General features: G+C 43.5%; 1 protein-coding gene across 1 annotated transcript in view; it reads right to left on the bottom strand.

The window, feature by feature from the left end:
• The window catches only part of LOC135517536 (zinc finger E-box-binding homeobox 1-like), a 95511-nt gene that overhangs the window by 19517 nt on the left and 55513 nt on the right, over nucleotides 1-20481 (bottom strand). Inside the window, exon 2 of the mRNA XM_064941933.1 lies at nucleotides 3480-3635. Within this exon, the coding sequence (XP_064798005.1) occupies nucleotides 3480-3635 (156 nt within the window). The remainder of the gene's footprint in view (nucleotides 1-3479; nucleotides 3636-20481) is intronic.

Genomic DNA, 20481 nt, shown 5'->3' with positions numbered 1-20481 from the left:
TCCCACCTCAATACATTTTTTTCACCTCTCCTTGGTACATAGAATCATCCGGCCTCTTCATTGAGGCAATGCTTTACTCCAAGGGCTGTGGCAGTACTACAGTGGATATTCATTTAGAACTAAATGAGTAATGACAGTGAGCAGGGGGCCAGTGATACCATATGATCAGGGGGAATGATTCAGGAAGAGAGGGGGAAAACGGAGGGAGGGAGTGAGGGGACTGCAGCAGAGTGAAAACCACGTCAAGGCTTTAATTTGAGCGAGCGCCACAAGCAGCCAGGGTAAGGGAAAGATGAGTGGGTGGCTGCAGCTTTCAATGGTTACGCCGACCTGGAGTACCGACAACTGTTTTCCAGAGAGAGAGCGAGAGAGCGAGAGCGAGAGCGGGATGTGTTTGTTTTAAAAGGAAAAGGGCTGAGACTTGCGTTATGTTTCATCGGTATATTCCCACAGAGCTGGCGTTTATTAGAGAGAAAAAGAGAGCGAGAGGGACGAGGAGAGAGAGAATTAGGAGAGAGAAAGGAGGAAGGGAGAAGGAATGTGCCTGATCGGGCATGGATCTGGCCAGCAGCCAGCTTTCTAAAGCCTCGGCAATTTAAGTAGAACTCATGCTTTTGAAGTGTTTAATGTTCTCAGAGACCAATGGCATTCCTCCCCAACTTCCCCTTTAAGAGGGACGATGCAGATAGACAGGGGTGGATATGGCATAATAGTGATGTCAATGACAGCAGGATCTGTCTGCAGAGTAGGCTACAGTATGTCAGTCAGGTGTGAGACAGCTGTTGAGAGCTTGAAACTGTCTGCATCACAGGCAGTCCACAAAAATAAATGCTCAACTCTGTTCTGTATTGGCAGCTATGCTGATTACCTCTATCTAACCATGAAGACATTCTGTCCTATAAGTCTGTTTACATACATAGTCACCATGATCTAAACACAGCTCTGTCAAATAACCTGTCCCTTCCATGTCATCCACTAGCTAACATACTTAGTAAATGTCACCCACTGCACATACCATAGCTAAGACACTGGGCAAACTGAACCAGCTCCATACAATATAATCAACGATCCAAATCAAACAGCCCTGCAAATGTCCTGTTACATTGCATGTACAATGCATTCAGAAAGTATTCATTTCATTACAGCTTTACTGTAAAATTGATTAAATAAAAAAATGTCCTCAATCTACACACAATATGCCATTATGAACAATGCGAAAACAGGTTTTTAGAAATTGTATTAAAACATTTTTAGAAATGTATTGAAAAAAAAAAAACTTATTTACATAAGTATTCAGACCTTTTGCTATGAGACTCAAAATTGAGCTCAGGTGCATCCTGTTTCCATTGATCACCATTGAGATGTATCCACAGCTTGATTGGAGTCCATCTGTGGTAAATTCAATTGATTGGACATGATTTGTAAAGGCACACACCTGTCTATATAAGGTCCCACAGTTGACAGTGCATGTGAGAGCAAAAACCAAGGCATGAGGTCGAAGGATTTGTCTGTAGAGCTCCGAGACAGGATTGTGGCGAGGCACAGATCTGGGGAAGGGTACCAAAACATTTCTACAGCATTGAAGGTCCCCAAGAACACAGTGGCCTCCATCATTCTGAAATGGAACAAGTTTGGAACCACCAAGACTCTTCCTAGAGGTGGCTACCTGGCCAAACTGAACAATAGGGGGAGTTGGTCAGGGAGGTGACCAACTACCCAATGGTTACTTTGACAGAGCTCCAGAGTTCCTTTGTGGAGATGGTTGTCCTTCTGGAAGGTTCTCCCATCTCTGCAGCACTCCGCCAATCAGGCGTTTATGGTTGAGTGGCCAGACGGAAGCCACTTCTCAGTAAAAAGCACATGACAGCCCGCTTGGAGTTTGCCAAAAGGCACCTAAAGGACTCTGACCATGAGAAACAAGATTCTCTGGTCTGATGAAACCAAGATTAAACTCTTTGTGCTGAATGACAAGTGTCACGTCTTGAGGAAACATGGCACCAACCCTACGATGAAGCATCGTGGTGGCAGCATCATGCCTTGGGGATGTTTTTCAGTGGCAGGGACTGGGAGACTAGTCAGGATCGAGGGAAAGATGAACAAGCAAAGTACAGAGAGGTCCTTGATGAAAACCTGCTCCAGAGCGCTCAGGACCTCAGACTGGGGCAAAGGTTAACCTTCCAACAGGACAACAACCCTAAGCACACAGCCAAGTCAATGCAGTAATGGCTTCGGGACAAGTCTCTGAAAGTCCTTGAGGGGCCTGGACTTGAACCCGAAAACTGAAAATAGCTGTGCAGCAACGATCCCCATCCAAAATGACAGAGCTTGAGAGGATCTGCAGAGAAGAATGGAAGAAACTCCCAAAATACAGGTGTGCGAAGCTTGTAGCGTCATACCCAAAAAGACTTGAGGCTGTAATCACTGCCAAAGGCTCTTCAACAAAGTATTGAGTAAAGGGTTTGAATACTTATGTAAATGTCATATTTCAGTTTTGTTTTCTTTATACATTTGCAAAAATGTTTTTGCTTTGGCATTATGAGGTATTGTGTGTAGATTGATGAGGGGAAAAAACGATTTAATCCATTTTAGAATAAGGCTGTCATTTTTTGGGGAAAAAGTCTAGGGGTCTGAATACTTTCTTGGGGACCAAACAATTAATTCCCATTCAAAATCCTATTTTCCCAAACCTAACCTTTAAGCGAACCCTAATCTTAACCCGAACCCCAAACCCTAACACTAATTGTAACCCTAACCCTAAACCTACTGTAACCCCTAAGCCTAAAATAGCCTTTTACCTTGTGATGTCCCTATTTCTGAACTTCTGGTCCCCATAAGGACAATAAAAACAAAAACACACACGCATATATACACACCACGAGCTAATTCTCTATGCGAGATTGCCTTGGTACAGCTGTTGAAATGTTAACATCCTTTAATAACACCTCACATTGTTGTGTTTTGGGGCGTGACGTCAGACTCGTCCCGCGGTGATGTCAATTTCACGTGTGTGTGTGTGTGTGTGTGTGTGTGTGTGTGTATATGTAGGATTGTGCGTGTGTATATACTGTTTGTGTGAGTATGTGTGTAAGGTAAGCTTAGTTCAGTCACAGCGCGGTACAGCACTCCAATGCCCACTGGCAACATAAAGCTCTCACCATGGCAGGTCTATTTTGGAAAGCTGAAGGTCCCTACCCTGGTGGCATTGTCCTGTTTAAATATGAGGATTCCTGTCTTCGAGTTAACCCTGCAGCCTGTAGTACCCGTTTCATTTCACTGTATCACAGTTACACGGTAGGTAGAGCCCGGTCAAGGTACTAGCTATTCTTTACTGGCATCACCTTTACTGAGTTCAGTACAAGGAAAAATCAGTAAATCGGTACATCAGTAAACGCTCAGCAAAAAGCACACAGAGAAACAGACACGGAGAGAGGGAGACGGAGATCTGTGTGCGTGCGTGTGTGTGTGCGTGAGACCATCACCTTCATCCCAGCGGTCTCCGTTGTGATCTTCACTGGGTACGTTGCTGTCACAGTCAGCCCCGTCTGCCAGACTCCCGTCCTCCTCCACGATGTGCAGCTTGTCCTCATCATCTGAATCTGAGCCTGGGGCCTTCACTACATTACTGTAGTTGGTTACTGTTGGCAGAGAGAGAGGAGAGGGCTTGGTCATTTCACTGTCTATCAACCGTTAATATGATAGAAATGAGACGTGATTTAAGACAATGAAGATGGAAGGTGCTGTATTGGATGAGAGAATGGTCCCCAGTAGGGATGCAAATTTTGGTCAGTTTTGCTGCCAACTAACTGACCATCATTAACCGGTCAACAAACGGTTACATTTTTTCCAAACAGTATAATGACGTGGCCAACAGAACAAACTATCAGAGATCTTCATATAATGATGAGATGCTTATGTTTCTGCCTTAACAATGGGAGTCGTCTGAAGGCAGGAAACAAGCTTAGGCCCAAAATAAGCCCATAGAAACGCAATGGACATATTTTGGCGAGTGAAACCTCTCACTTCGCCTCTTCCTCTCTGATACATACAGTACATGCATACACGGACCGGACATTTTTCACGAAGAGCTTAATGGAAACATGCAACAATAGCAAGCCTACCGTCTTACAGGCAACAGGTGATAGTCTATTATTGAACATTGCAACTCCTGTAATGAAGCAGCTAATGAAACTTTCTTTTTTTCAAACATTTGCCAAAATGCAGTTTGCGGGAAACACAGTTCTAAACAGAGCTCCTAATGCCGGCAGTTCCAAATGTGACAGAGATGAAAATCTATAAACCATAAGCATGACAGGTGGTCAAATGTATTTTCAGGCAGCTAACAGATTAACGGTTAACCATTAACATCCTTAGTCTCCAGTCTTGGAATATAGTTAATTATGCCTGCAGACTAGCCAAATCTAGACCAAAATATGCAAATCAAATGCAGGCTAAAGCCAAAGCACGTCATTAACTAACAACCAAGGAAACAGAGCACTCCTGAATGGTATCTTCTCAACACAGGATGGCTTTTCTCAAACCACCTCTCCTAAATTCAGTATTTTTCTCCTGGAGGTGCCCATAGCCAGCGACATCCATTCCATTTCAGCGTTAGTTTACACAGTGGAATGGGAGATAAGGGAAGTGGCCTAAAGTCTAATTATCTGTGGTATGCTAAGGTATGTGCTAGCCTAGCCTAGCATCGCACACTGACATACTATTATACAGCAGGAGAACAGAGCGCTCTGTGAAATGGTTATGTACGGCTTATGAATATGATCTGTATGGGTTATAAATGTCATGTAATGTAATGACGTGTTCAGACCCATAAGCGGATGTAGAGTAAAGGGAAATATTCATATATTGAGACTCATGTGCTTACTCATAGCCAATGGCCTATATAAATAGCCTATAGTCAACATAACCTAATCCAAGGCTGACTCCATATTAAACCTTTAACTCTCACCTCCCCCATCCATGTGTACATCTTTACCTCTACCTCTTTACCTCTATTATTACTGGCAGAGTGAGATGTGTAAGGGTCTCTTTCTCTCTCTCTCTGTCTGTGTGTGTGTGTGTGCTACAGAGTTAGAGCGCTAAGAGAGCCTCAGTCTACAGAAGTGATTATTAGAGACATACATAACACTGATGCTCTACAGCAGGTGGGTGTGGTTGCTTGCGAGTGCGCTAGTTGTGCGCGGGTCAGCTGTTTGTTCACCCGCACCCGCCCGCAATTGCTAATAATCTATCAGCAACTACCTGACTATATGTGATAAAGTGAAAATCTGAGGCCCGCACCTGACCCTAACCCGCTAATATAGAAAATGCTCTATCGGCTACAGTCAATTTCTATTATTTTTTTACAGGAAAGTCAGTTTTTTTGTTGTTGCCTGATTTAGATATGTTTCTGCTTATAATTTCCAACATTTAGATAGGCTATTTGTTAGTCAACCTGTCTATAATTAGATACATGCAGTTTCTCATCTGTCATAAAATGTTGCCCTAGAAGACTAAATAAACCCTTGCTCACCAGAATGTAATAAATCGATAGAATTGAATGCTTCAATCTAGTTGACAGCGGTAAAGGTATCTGTCATCTCTGCTTCTTACACAGAGCAAAGGTGTTAAGGGACCGGGAATAAAATGCAATAACAAAACAAACAAAAAAAGTTACGTGCAACATTTTCAAATGATCGGTTGTAAGGAAATAGAAAGTTGTGAAAACAAACCAACATGTTTCTGATTTCAGTTCGGCTTGGATGCATATTTTAAGTGGTTAAAATAATATCAGCTTTTATGATGCTGATATTGATGATGAAACCGTGGATGGATGGCTGAATATAAACAGTGCAGTTATTCCCTCTTCAAGGAAATCAAACAAGAAAAATGCCGGTGAAGGGACAAAGTAGAGTTGCAATTTAACGGCTCAGACGTGAGACTTATGTCTACAGGAAAGCACAGACTACAAAAAGAAAACCAGCCACGTCATGGACACCGACGTCACACTTCCAGACAAACTAAACACCTTCTTTGCCCGCTTTGAGGATAATACAGTGCCACCATTGCGGCCCACTACAAGGACAGTGCCTCCCCCCTTCTCCTCCGTGGCTGACGTGAGTAAACATGTTAACCCTCGCAAGGCTGCTGGCCCAGACGACATCCCTAGCCGCGTCCTCAGAGCATGCACAGCTGGCTGGTCTGTTTACAGACATATTCAATCGCTCCCTATCCCAGTCTGTTGTCCCCACATACTTCAAGATGGCCACCTTTGTTCCTGTACCCAAGAAGGCAAAGAATTTAAATAAACGACTACCGCCACGTAGCACTCACTTCTGTCAACATGAAGTGCTTTGAGAGACTAGTCAAGGATCATATCACGGCCACCCTAAACCCACTTCAGTTTGCATACTGCCCCAACAGGTCCACAGACGATGCAAATCAATCGTCATCACACTGCACACTGCCCTATCCCTTCTGGACAAGAGGAATACCTATGTAAGAATGCTGTTTATTGACTACAGCTACAGGTCTCAACCCCGCCCTGTGCAATTGGGTCCTGGACTTTCTGAAGGGCCGCCCCCAGGTGGTGAAGGTAGCAAGCAGCATCTCTACTTCGCTGACCCTAAACACTGGGGAGAGCTCATACTCCCTGTTCACCCACGACTGCGTGGCCATGCACGCCTCCAACTCAATCATCAAGTTTGCAGACGACACAACAGTAGTGGGCTTGATTACCAACAACGACGAGAAAGCCTACAGGGAGGAGGTGAGGGCACTCGGAGTGGAGAAGGTGATACGTTTTATATTCCTCGGCGTACACATCACAGAGAAACTGAAATGGTCCACCCACACAGACAGTGTGGTGAAGAAGGCACAATAGCGCCTCTTCAACTTCAGGAGGCTGAAGAAATTTGGCTTGTCCCCCAAAACCCTGACAAACTTTTACAGATGCACAATCGCGAGCAATCTGCCGGGCTGTATTGCAGCCTGGTACGGCAACTGCACCTCCCTCAACCACAAGGCTCTCCAGAGGGTGGTGCGGTCTGCACAACGCATCACCGGGGGCAAACTACCTGCCCTCCATGACCCCTACAGCACCCGATGTAACAGGAAGGTCAAAAAGATCATCAAGGACAACAACCACCCGAGCCATTGTCTGCTCACACTGCAACCCTCCAGAAAGCGGCGTCTGTACAGGTGCATCAAAGCTGGGACTGAGACACTGACAAACAGCTTCTCTCTCAAGGCCATCAGGCTGCTAAACAGCGATCACTAACTCAGAGAGGCTGCTGCCTACATTGAGACCCAATCACTGGCCACTTTAATAAATGGATCACTAGTCACTTTCAACAATGCCACTTTAATGCCACTTTAATAATGCTTACATATCATACATTACTCATATCATATGTATATACTATATTTTATATGATCTATTGCACCTTGCCTATGCCACTCGGCCATCGCTCATCCATATATTTATATGTAGATATTCTCATTCACCCCTTTAGATGTGTATATACTAGGAAGTTGTTAGATTACTTGTTAAATATTACTGCACTGTCTCAAGGAGTTAATATTAAAGGTATGTGAGAGGTTATATCCAGATTTCAGTTTCCATTAAACCCATCTGAACAGTAGGCTACAGTCCCCTTGACGTGCCATAGGCCTATTTGAAATCCCGGTCTTGTGACTGTTGAATTTGTATAGCACCTCACAATCATCACACACAACATTCTCTTTTACCACTTCACCAAAACATTCCCAAACATTACTTTTATGTCCCTCCTTTGGTCAAAAATCTATTTCGCTGCTTTTCTCTGATTTAATTAAACTCCGACATTGTCCCTTTTGCCTCTGTGGAAAAACTCAATTTTCTGCCCATTCCAAATAACTTTGGGTGCGCGTACGGTTAGGCCCTAAAGCTTAGGCTTATGCACTAATGCCAGATAGCCTAAAAGAATGAAAAAACAAACAAGAATGATACATTTAGATTTATTAAGGTATTGTTTGATCTGTATTCATCTTCCACACAATAGCTAATGACCCTTAATCCACCCGCACCTCAGATACAACCGCGGGGACTGCGGGTTATACATCTACATATGCATCACTAGTGTGTCTGCTAATGAGCTTCACAGTCATGGGAGTAATCATACTTCACACTGCTTTTTTGCTTTTTCTCTCTGCCTCTGCCACTCTCTCTGCCTCTCTCTCTGCCTCTCTCCCTGCCTCTCTCCCTGCCTCTCTCAGGCCAAATCAATTCTCCTCTGAGAGGCGCCCAGTCAGCAGTGGGCTCACAGTGCAGCGCCAAAACACAGATCACACACATCACACACACTACACAACCACCCCCACACACTCTCTCCCCAGCCCACACTCTCTGGCTTCATCGCCCACATTTACATTAAGCTGATTTGGTGGTTCTCTCTTTCCTAACCCCACTCCATCTCTCTCGCTCTCTCTCTCTCTCTCTCTCTCTCACTCCCCTTCTGGAGCATAGTGGTGGATGATGATAATGTGGTGATGCGGCAGCCTATGGCTGGGGAATGATCTTCTGTAAGAATAGTTCTGTAGAGCTGAGAATCACGGGGGGGGGGGGTTCGTTTTCTGCATAGAGTACACATGGTTGATATTCACAGAGACTCCCCATAGGCACACACACAGCTCAGGAAGAGAGGGATGGAGGGAGGCCATTATATGGAGTGTGTTCCCAGGGTCAACACGGCTCTGCATCTGCAGAATTCCACAGCTACAGTATCATCAAGAGGCTCATCTCTCTGTCTATCATCTCTCTGTTCTCCCTCTCTTTATCTCCCCAACCCCCACCCCCACACTCCTGTCAGGCTGAGTCAGGTGATGTATAGACCCTCTGGCTGGAGTAGTAGCCGCAGTGCTGAGTGACTCTTCAATCTGAAACAAGAGCCATACAGTCAGAGGTATAGGTGCTAAAGTCAGCAATAAAAACACGTACAGGAGCATCACTGAGAGTGGATTTAGATGTGTCAGAGAAATGACAAACGGCAAGCCAGAGCCACCACAAAGTCGTTTGATGGATAGATAAAAGTGAAAGGGGTTGCTGGTAGAGAGGGGGAAAAAATCCTCCGAAATGATAAATCCTCACTAGACACAGCCATGTTTGTTCGCGTCACCTCAGAACTGACAAGAGTAAAAGGGTGGCGCTTAGCACTGACCATTAGCTGGACAGGGAGTGAATTCCTCTGAGCCACAATAGTGTGTTTCTAACAGCGGTAGGTAAGCAACACCTCGGGAAAACAAAGCAAGAACAGAGGTCCCTTTCCCTCCTCTCCTCTCCTCTCTGTCAGCCTGACCTGTTTAGACAGCTGTGTTCATTAGCACTAGCACGCTAACAGACACCAACACACAACAGGACTCTATTGCAACTCCTCTGAGGAGAGGAGAAACCACCCTTTAACTTAGAACACCAACACCAAAGAAAATGTTTACATTCATTTCCTCTAATCTTGGCACCCAGAACCAAATCGCCAAATACAGAACCAGTAGGAAATACGCTCCACTGAGAATAACTAGTTAGGCTATACAGATGATGTAAGCCAAAAGTCAACCACATTTTCACAACTTATCTGGGAAGACATCCAGTTCTCTGGTCCCGACACATACATAGGTGTTTCTCACAAACTACCTAGTGCAGGAGGTGAAGAGACCACCTAACATGGGTGTGTGAATGAAAGCCTGTTCTTTTAAGAACAGAACAGAGCAGTCAGTAAAACTCTTGACTAGTCTCTAGACTGGTCTACCATTACACAACAGTCACATCCGCTCCTCTGGTTTAGTAGCCTCCAGTCAGGTATCAGGCCAACCCTTTTAAATTGTGTGTCCCGAATAATGGCACACTATTCCCGGTGTGGTGCACAATACAGCATACAGGGAATATGGACAGAGCTATATGGGCCCTGGCTAAAAGTAGTCCAATGTAAAGGGGATAGGGCATGTCTGATCAAGCCTTTCTTCCCCGAATGTCCTCGGCCTGCTCTGCTTTGTTCTGTGAAGTGCATATTTAAAACCTAGCCGATGGCAGACCTGCTCAGCCAATGCCCACACCTACTGTCACCTACTGTACCATGCGCCTTTGGGACTCAGAAACCCTGGTTTTGACACATGCCAAGCTGAGTCAATAAAAGCCTGTGAAACAGGAGCGGAGCGGGACAATCCTTTTGTGATAACCTACCCACCTCATTGCCCCCCTCACAAGCCCCTGTAACCTCCGTATACTAGGATCATTTCAACAGACTTAAAAATTCTGATCTGATGTTATGTCACGGATCTACCTTCTTAGCTCAGTGACGGACGTTCAATCGGAGTACCTACTGTACCTAGGACATTCTCTAGAGTGGATGTTGGGTGGGCACTGAATGGGGGTGAAACAGTTGTGGAACAACAGTTCTTATTGGACAATTCTGTGCAAGAAATGGAAACTAAGAGTAAAGGAAGTCTTGAGATGAATGCAACCTACAGCACAACACATACTGCACTATGGTGTCTGAACTATGCCTGGAATGTCCAACCAAAACACCTCCACAGTGTTTGGGCCTTAAAGAGACAGATCTGCGTGTGTGTGTGTGTGTGTGTGTGCGCTTTCTCCCTCTCGCTCTCTACAAAACGAATCACTTGCACTCGTTCAGGATCCTTTGCTGCAGCGTTTAGTTTGTGTGATTGCACAGGCTACATCCTGCTGGAGCAGCTTTCACACCACTTCTATATTTAACCCACTAGGCTACACTCTCCTCTCGCTGAAGTATACCATTTATACACACACACACATACTGAGGTACAACACTTATTTTAGAAAGGCCACGCAGCACAGCAACTCACAGAACAGCGCTGCCAGGCAGTCAACGGACGGTGAAAACACCACAGGCATCCCCCTCTGAAGAGAACAAACCAGCGCCGTCACAGTCTGCTGCAGAGCAAGGTACTTTGCTTTCCTCACGGAACCCACAAAAATTAAACAAACCAAACTAAAACAAAGCCGTGCCATTCAAAACCCAGTATGCAGACTCAAGGTGAGACGACCTTGTACTTGACTGAGGCAACGGTACTGTTATTTAAAACAAAACCATGCACTCCAGATAGGACTAGACAGGAAGGTCACCTAAACAGTTAAGGTGACTAAACATTTTTTTCATTATTAAAAGGCACCTTTTCACCTCACTTCAAAAAGACACATAGGTTTAACCAATATGTTCTTGATTTCCGACTTTCTCACGTTTGCTACAATAGCTGGGGCGGCAGGTGGCCTAGTTGTTAGAGCGTTGGACTAGTAACCGGATGGCTGCAGGACCGAATCCCCGAGCTGTCAAGGTACAAATCTGTCCTTCTGCCCCTGAACAAGGCAGTTAACCCGCTGTTCCTAGGCTGTCATTGAAAATAAGAATTTATTCTTAACTGACTTGTCTAGTTCAATAAAGGTAAAATAAATAAAACATTTGCTGAAGGAATGAGACTTGGAAGAGTGGCAATACGAGACTAAACCAATGCAAATGCTTAGCTAGGTTCCAGGAATTGTGAATATGGCCATTAGAGGCTGGTGGGAGGAGTTATAGGAGGACTGGACTCATTGTCATGGGTGGAAGGGAATCAATGGAACAGAGTCAAACACTTTGTTTCCACGTGTTCGATGTGTTTGGTACCATTTGTCTAGATATTAAAATGAGCCCGTTGTCCTATAGCTCCTCTTACCAGCCTCCTCTGATGGCCATGTGTGATCAGTCACTTTATGAACCCTCTATCAAGCCTCTTACCGTAACAAAATATTTCCCATGAAACCATGTGGTTTTGGAACACTTCACATGTGGATATTTTTCACATGAGATTACACAGATGATGCCCTGCAAATATAAATGAGTCGTTAGGATGTCCCCGGAACGTCACGCAGTCAAAGTGTTTTCAACAGATATAGTGGTGAATCTGTAGGGGACTTCTGAGCACAGGAGGTTGGTGGCACCTTAATTGGGGAGGAAGGGTTTGTGGTAATGGCTGGAGCGGAATTAGTGGAATGGTATCAAATACATCAAACACGTGGTTGACATGTTTGATGCCATTCCATTTGCACCGTCCTCCCCTCAGCAGCCTCTGCCGCTTCTAAACATTTTACAGACTTTGTGGCACAACAGAAAGTTCAGTCTAACACAAATTCAGAGATGTTGAGTTCAAATCCTAGGTGGGGTCATATTAAAATATCAGGTCTAAGTGATCATGTCAAATGTAATCATATTGATTAAAGATGTTAAAAATATTTTATCTTGAACAGTGTATCACTTGCTTTTCAACGCCATGCCAATTTATTACATACCTAAACAAACAAAAAACATGTGAAATAGCTGTTTTCACATGTTGAGCTGAAATGTTCACGTCAAAAAAACAGTTGTCCACTATGTTCACATGTATTACATTTACAGTTCACATGTTAACATCACCTTTTTTTCATTAGGAGAATAACATGTTCACCTCACATGTTACAAACTTCACAAATCTAACTCTCACAAGTGGAATTGCATTTTCACATGTGAAAAACATTCATATGTAGAAGTCGAATTTGCAGTTTTAGATGTGAAAAATATTCAAATGTTGTCACGCGTCGTTTCATATATTTACCAAGAAAAAAACATTAAATAATTGATCTTTTGTCTCTCTGTGTTTTCATAATTTTGAATGTACATGAACGTACTGTATCCCACCGAAGAAAGCATCCGAGCGAGCAAAACAGCGCCCCTCTGTCTCTATAAGTGTAGGACATCTATCTGATGCGGTCTGGTCATAAAGAGTATGACAGTGTTCCTGCCCGTAGCATTGAATGCATGGGAAGCCAGCATGCATTTGGCCTCCCTTGATAAAAAAGCATAAAATAATAGCCAATTGCCTCCCGGTATCGAACCAGGATCTGTAGTGATGCAACTAGCCCTTAGACCACTGTGTCACTACAGATCCTGGTTCGATACTGGGCTGTGTCGCAGCCGGCTGCGTCCGGGAGACCCATGAGGCGGTGCACAATTGGCCCAGAATCATCCGGGTTAGGGGAGGGTTTGGGTGGCCAGGATGTCCTTATCCTCTCAACCTTAGCCTCTCCTGAGTATGTCCGGGAGTTGCAGCGATGGGACAAAATTGGGGAGAAAATGGGGGTAAATATATATATATATATATATATATATATATATATATATATATAATTTATGAATATTTTTTTTTAAGACCAATCAGCGTTGAGCTAAACTGAGTGAGCTCAACTGTCCTGGCACACCAAAAGAAAACCAGATTTGGATTTGTGTTCACTCCTATCACAAAAAAATACGTCATCGAACAACTTGAATTTTTGCATTCTGTTGTGTTGTTGTCTTCCGGTGGCTAGCTGGCAGCGGTGGAAAAAGTACCCAATTGTCATACTTGAGTAAAAGTACATATACCTTAATAGAAAGTTACTCAAGTAAAAGTGAAAGTAGGCCAGTAAAATAATACTTGAGTAAAAGTCAAAGTATTTGGTTTTAAATATACTTACGTATCAAGTAAAAGTATAAATAATTTAAGATTCCTGTTATTTAGGGGTACATCCAGGGGTACACTCCAACACTCAGACATTATTTACAAAAGATGGTTTTGTGGTGAAATAAAGGTGTCGTTGAATTTATTATGCCACTGTGTCTTCTTATTGTCTCGGCCATAGGCATATATAGGTAGGCCGTCATTGTAAAACAAGAATGTGTTCTTAACTGACTTGCCTAGTTGAATAAAGGTTATATAATACAAATAAAAAAAGATCACGGTCACAAGGCATATGAACTAACAGGTTGAAGAGCAAACAATGCAATTATCGCTTTTTTTCTGGCTTGGCTACCCCAGTGATTTTACCCACGCATTACTACTGCTACTGAGCCCAGAGGTTCTTAAACTTTTTTGGGCAGGGGACCCTTACTGTGTCATCAGGGACCCCCTCATAATGAGAACACAACTCGAGTGAGATAGAAATAGCATACAAGGAGTTTTACTATAACTTTGGCAGTGCATGACCGGACAAACCGGGCCAAAGTCTCGGGCCCTCTGAAGGAATTCTGTAATTCTACACATTTTGTCATGGGGCAGAGAGATGTTCTGTTGTTGCAGATAATATCCTGCAATTCAAAAAAAAAATCATGAGAGAGAAAACATATCCGTTTTAGAGCTTAAATTACAGTGCATTTATGTAAAAAATAAAAACATTTTGGGGGAATACACGAAGTAGTTGAAAAATGTATAATTGGTGGAGTACTGTGGATAGAAATGTCCCTGTGAGCCTCCCAAGCCCATGTTGTCCAGGGTTAAGAACATATTGTAGATTAATAATATTACATTGAATAACACGCTCTAAACATGTTCCATGGATCCCTTGGCTAAAATGTGTTCAATCTGTTTTTTTAAACTTTTTTATCTGGCCGCGGACCATTGCAGTACCTCCACGACCCCAGTTTGAGAACCCCTGACTTAGCATATTCTCAGCCTAACATTCACCCATTCACCCACTTCACCACAGATAGACTTTCCCAGCCAATCAGAGCCCTCAACTCAGCGGAGATAACTGATGCTGGATATGACTGCTCTCTTTCCATGACTACACAACACAGAAAGAATCATACAAGTCTGAATCACTGTTATAAGTTTAATATTAGCCCGAAAAAGGAGAAAAAACAACACCGTTGCCATAATAGTAACACCAAGGGGGTTTCAGCAGTGAATCATTCAAATCTAAGAAGCAGCAGAGGGCTCCTCATAAAGTGAGAAGACAAAAGATTTGTCATCTTAAATGGTGCTAATCAGCTTTAGCATAGAAGCTAATGAGTCTCCCTACAGGTGACATGCTCCTACAGTATCTCTTCAGTGTGTTGAGGCTGAGGGCTCTACACTGCACTACAGTGGCTTGTGAAAGTATTCACCCCCTTGGCATTTTTCCTATTTTGTTGCCTTACATCCTGGAATTAAAATAGATTTTGGGGGAGGGGGGGGGGGGTTGTATCATTTGATTAACACAGCATGCCTACCACTTTGAAGATGCAAAATATTTTATATTGTGAAACAAACAAGAAATAAGCGTGCATAACTATTCACACCACAAAGTGGACCTTGTCAGCTCAGGGCGGCAGGGTAGCCTAGTGGTTAAGAGCGTTGGACTAGTAACCGGAAGGTTGCAAGTTCAAATCCCCAAGCTGACAAGGTACAAATCTGTCGTTCTGCCCCTGAACAGGCATTTAACCCGCAGTTCCTAGGCCGTCATTGAAAATAAGAATTTGTTCTTAACTGACTTGCCTAGTTAAATAAAGGTAAAATAAAAAAGTCAATACTTTGTAGAGCCACCTTTTGCAGCAATTACAGCTGCAAGTCTCTTGGGGTGTGTCTATAAGCTTGGCACATCTCACCACTGGGATTTTTGCCCATTCTTCAAGGCAAAACTGCTCCAGCTCCTTCAAGTTGGATGGGTTCCGAAGGTGTAAAGCAATCTTTAAGTTATACCACAGATTTTCAATTGGATTGAGGTCTGGGCTTTGACTAGGCCATTCCAAGACATTTAAATGTTTCCCCTTAAACCACTCGAGTGTTGCTTTAGCAGTATGCTTAGGGTCATTGTCCTGCTGGAAGATTAATATCTGTCCCTGTCTCAAATCTCTGGAAGACTGAAACAGGTTTCCCTCAAGAATGTGCCTGTATTTAGCACTATCCATCATTCCTTCAATTCTGACCAGTTTCTGCCGATGAAAAACAGCTCAACAGCATGATGCTGCCACCGCCATGCTTCAATGTGGGGATGTTGTTCTCAAGGTGATGAGAGGTTTTGGGTTTGCGCCAGACATAGCGCTTTCCTTGATGGCCAAAAAGCATAATCTGACCAGAGTACCTTCTTCCACATGTTTGGGGAGTCTCCCACATGCCTTCTGGCAAACACCAAATGTGTTTGCTTATTTTTTTCTTTAAGCAATGGCTTTTTTCTGGCCACTTTTCTGTAAAGCCCAGCTTTGTGGAGTGTATGGCTTAAAGTGGTCCTATGGACAGGTACTCCAATGTCCGCTGTGGAGCTTTGCAGCTCCTTCAGGGTTATCTATGGTCTCTTTGTTGCCTCTCTGATTAATGCCCTCCTTGCCTGGTCTGTGAGTTTTAGTGGGCAGCCCTCTCTTGGCAGGTTTGTTGTGGTGTCATATTCTTTCCGTGGGATGTTCAAAGTTTTGGATATTTTTTTATAACCCAACCCTGATCTGTACTTCTCCACAACTTTGTCCCTGACCTGTTTGGAGAGCTCATTGGTCTTCATGGTGCTGCTTGCTTGGTGGTGGTGCAGACTCTGGGGCCTTTAGGAACAGGTGTATATATACTGAGATCATGTGACACTTAGACTTTATTGAACTAATTATGTGACTTCTGAAGGTAATTGGTTGCACCAGATCTTATTTAGGAGATTCATAGCAAAGCGGGTGAATACATATGCACGCACCACTTTCTCCACGTTTATAAAAAAAAAAAATGTAAACAAGTTTTTTTTTTCATTTCACTTCATCAATTTGTGTATGTCCATTACACGAAATCCAAATAAAATTCCAGGTTGTAATGCAACAAAATAGGAAAAAAGCAAAGGGGATGAATACTTTTGCAAGGCACTGTTCATCAGGGAGGGTAATGGAGAAAATTCTTCTTCCACCATTTTAATGTTGTTAACTGAGTATGACTTCCAACTTCCTTACCTGATTTCTCCTAGTGACCCTGTTCTAGTCATGTCCAACCAGGTCATCAGAGGGATCAGCCAATCGTAAAAAAAGAAAATAGACTAGTTCAAACCGGAGAATGGCTCTGCCCATGCTGTCACAGACGCTATAACCGTACAGATACAAAGATGAATGCTCTATCCATATCTCTATGGGAGAAAGGCTTTTCAATAGGGCTGTGTCGATACCAGTATTGCAATATTTCTTCCATGGCATAAATGAGAACACGAAGCAGACAAACTTTTTTGGTCCTTTAAAAAACATGCTGTTTGTAAAAATAGTGTGCTATAGCTTGGAAAATAAATCATTACGACTCTGGATGACAACATAATGATGATGTTTGTTTCCAACACTGGGGCTGTTAAATCCGCTTCGTGCCACGATACCAACGAGTATTGCGATACTGGTTTCGTCCTGGCCCTACTTTTCAATAACTCCAGGAAATGAATGGCCTCTCACTGAAGAAAGAATCCTTGTTGTTTAGGTTAGGAATACAAAAACATTACAGAACATGAGAAAACTATTTGATAAAGTGTTTAAGTTTAACCTGAAATACCTGAAGAAGACATAGCATAGGCCTAATTCTCATACAAGAAAAGCTGTAGACTATTAGTACCTGGAGATAAAACCTTTAAACCACATAGGCCTACCCAATGAACATTAAGATGAGCCACAGCCACACATAGACAATCTTTGTCCTCAGCCTAGTAGTGTTTGCCTGGCTCTCCAGAGCTCTTCTAAATAAGGCCAGGTAGACTTGTGTAAGTGACGTTAGCTGGGCTACTCCACCACTCAGAGCTCAGACACGTTCCTCAGAAATGCCCATGCCTGCCAAGGTGTTTACACTCACACGCTACCTGTTTACGTTAGAGGTGAGACAACCCCATCCACAGCAATAACAGCGTACCTTAATAAGCTGCTCACCTCGTAAGGGAATGGAATGAGCAGTGTGTGGATGGGTGGTGGGCAAACTCTGTGTGCATGTAGGTGCATGTGTGTGCATACGTTTGTGTACTTCTAGGACAATGCTGGACAAATGTGTGTGCACTGTACATCGTGCTACGCGGGCTGGAGAATGTGTGCGTATGGCAGTGCGTTATGCTACACAGGCAGGGGAAAGTGGGTGTGTGCACTGTGGCCTACATGAAGCTGTTAAAAGGCATGTCTGGTATGCAAAAACGCCTCCGTCACTATCAGAAGTAGATGGAGCACACTGTGTCACATGACCTCAACAAGGACAAGCTTCAAGGGAGTGGACAGTCATATGCACACGCACACACACACACACACACTGACACACACACACACACACACACACACACACACACACACACACACACACCTATAGGCCAACCTAGTCACATAGCCCAACACTTTACATTTGAATATGAGCATTTGCAACACCCCTTACACCCCCCACACACACACACACACAAGTCTAGCTCCGAACACTAAGCAGGTCCATACCGAGACCTGATGTTATCGTTCCATTGTTTTATCGGTTGTACTGGGTGGAGTCTGGCTGTTTTTTTATAGCCCGTCTATATAAAGCCAAGGTGGCTGTGAGTGTTCTAGCAGGGCAGTGAGATGTAGAGGAGAGGAAACATCTGGTGTAGCCTCTGGGAGGTACAGTACCTGCACCTTCGCTCCAGCAACCTCTCACTGCCTTGGTCTGCTTCACTTCTCTCACCACCTCCCTTTATTTATCTTGCTCCAGAACGCTCGTTCTCTTTTCTACCTTTCATACCTCTCCAGCTGGTACAGGTTTTGTTTCGTCAGCCAATTTGAGAGAAACCTGATGGCTCCAGTTACTAAAAAACACACCACAACAACAACACCAGCAACACAGCAATCCAAATATTGTGATAGTAATATTGCTATCACACACCTGGATAAACAACTCTCCCTCTCCTGGGGGACCAGTTTAACTGTAACACCGTACAGATCCACATACACTGAAAAAGATGTTAAATACAGTGCCTTGCGAAAGTATTCGGCCCCCTTGAACTTTGAGACCTTTTGCCACATTTCAGGCTTCAAACATAAAGATATAAAACTGTATTTTTTTTGTGAAGAATCAACAACAAGTGGGACACAATCATGAAGTGGAACGACATTTATTGGATATTTCAAACTTTTTTAACAAATCAAAAACTGAAAAATTGGGCGTGCAAAATTATTCAGCCCCCTTAAGTTAATACTTTGTAGCGCCACCTTTTGCTGCGATTACAGCTGTAAGTCGCTTGGGGTATGTCTCTATGAGTCTTGCACATTGAGAGACTGAATTTTTTTCCCATTCCTCCTTGCAAAACAGCTCGAGCTCAGTGAGGTTGGATGGAGAGCATTTGTGAACAGCAGTTTTCAGTTCTTTCCACAGATTCTCGATTGGATTCAGGTCTGGACTTTGACTTGGCCATTCTAACACATGGATATGTTTATTTTTGAACCATTCCATTGTAGATTTTGCTTTATGTTTTGGATCATTGTCTTGTTGGAAGACAAATCTCCGTCCCAGTCTCAGGTCTTTTGCAGACTCCATCTGGTTTTTTTCTTCCAGAATGGTCCTGTATTTGGCTCCATCCATCTTCCCATCAATTTTAACCATCTTCCCTGTCCCTGCTGAAGAAAAGCAGGCCCAAACCATGATGCTGCCACCACCATGTTTGACAGTGGGTATGGTGTGTTCAGGGTGAAGAGCTGTGTTGCTTTTACGCCAAACATAACGTTTTGCATTGTTGCCAAAAAGTTCAATTTTGGTTTCATCTGACCAGAGCACCTTCTTCCACATGTTTGGTGTGTCTCCCAGGTGGCTTGTGGCAAACTTTAAACAACACTTTTTATGGATATCTTTAAGAAATGGCTTTCTTCTTGCCACTCTTCCATAAAGGCCAGATTTGTGCAATATACGACTGATTGTTGTCCTATGGACAGAGTCTCCCACCTCAGCTGTAGATCTCTGCAGTTCATCCAGAGTGATCATGGGCCTCTTGGCTGCATCTCTGATCAGTCTTCTCCTTGTATGAGCTGAAAGTTTAGAGGGACGGCCAGGTCTTGGTAGATTTGCAGTGGTCTGATACTCCTTCCATTTCAATATTATCGCTTGCACAGTGCTCCTTGGGATGTTTAAAGCTTGGGAAATCTTTTTGTATCCAAATCCGGCTTTAAACTTCTTCACAACAGTATCTCGGACCTGCCTGGTGTGTTCCTTGTTCTTCATGATGCTCTCTGCGCTTTTAACGGACCTCTGAGACTATCACAGTGCAGGTGCATTTATACGGAGACTTGATTACACACAGGTGGATTGTATGTATCATCATTAGTCATTTAGGTCAACATTGGATCATTCAGAGATCCTCACTGAACTTCTGTAGAGAGTTTGCTGCACTGAATGTAAAGGGGCTGAATAATTTTGCACGCCCAATTTTTCAGTTTTTGATTTGTTAAAAAAGTTTGAAATATCCAATAAATGTCGTTCCACTTCATGATTGTGTCCCACTTGTTGTTGATTCTTCACAAAAAAAATACAGTTTTATATCTTTATGTTTGAAGCCTGAAATGTGGCAAAAGGTCGCAAAGTTCAAGGGGGCCGAATACTTTCGCAAGGCACTGTACATAGGCCTAGCTACTTTATGCCTTCAAACCCCTCCACCCTCAGGGGTGACAGAATGTGTTGTCCAGTGTCCCTCTCCACTGTCAGATCTCACAGAGACAGACAGACAGACAGACA

The sequence above is a fragment of the Oncorhynchus masou genome, chromosome 28, assembly GCF_036934945.1.
Source record: "Oncorhynchus masou masou isolate Uvic2021 chromosome 28, UVic_Omas_1.1, whole genome shotgun sequence".
NCBI classification, from domain to species: domain Eukaryota; kingdom Metazoa; phylum Chordata; class Actinopteri; order Salmoniformes; family Salmonidae; genus Oncorhynchus; species Oncorhynchus masou.
This window is presented reverse-complemented; position numbering and strand designations above follow the sequence as displayed.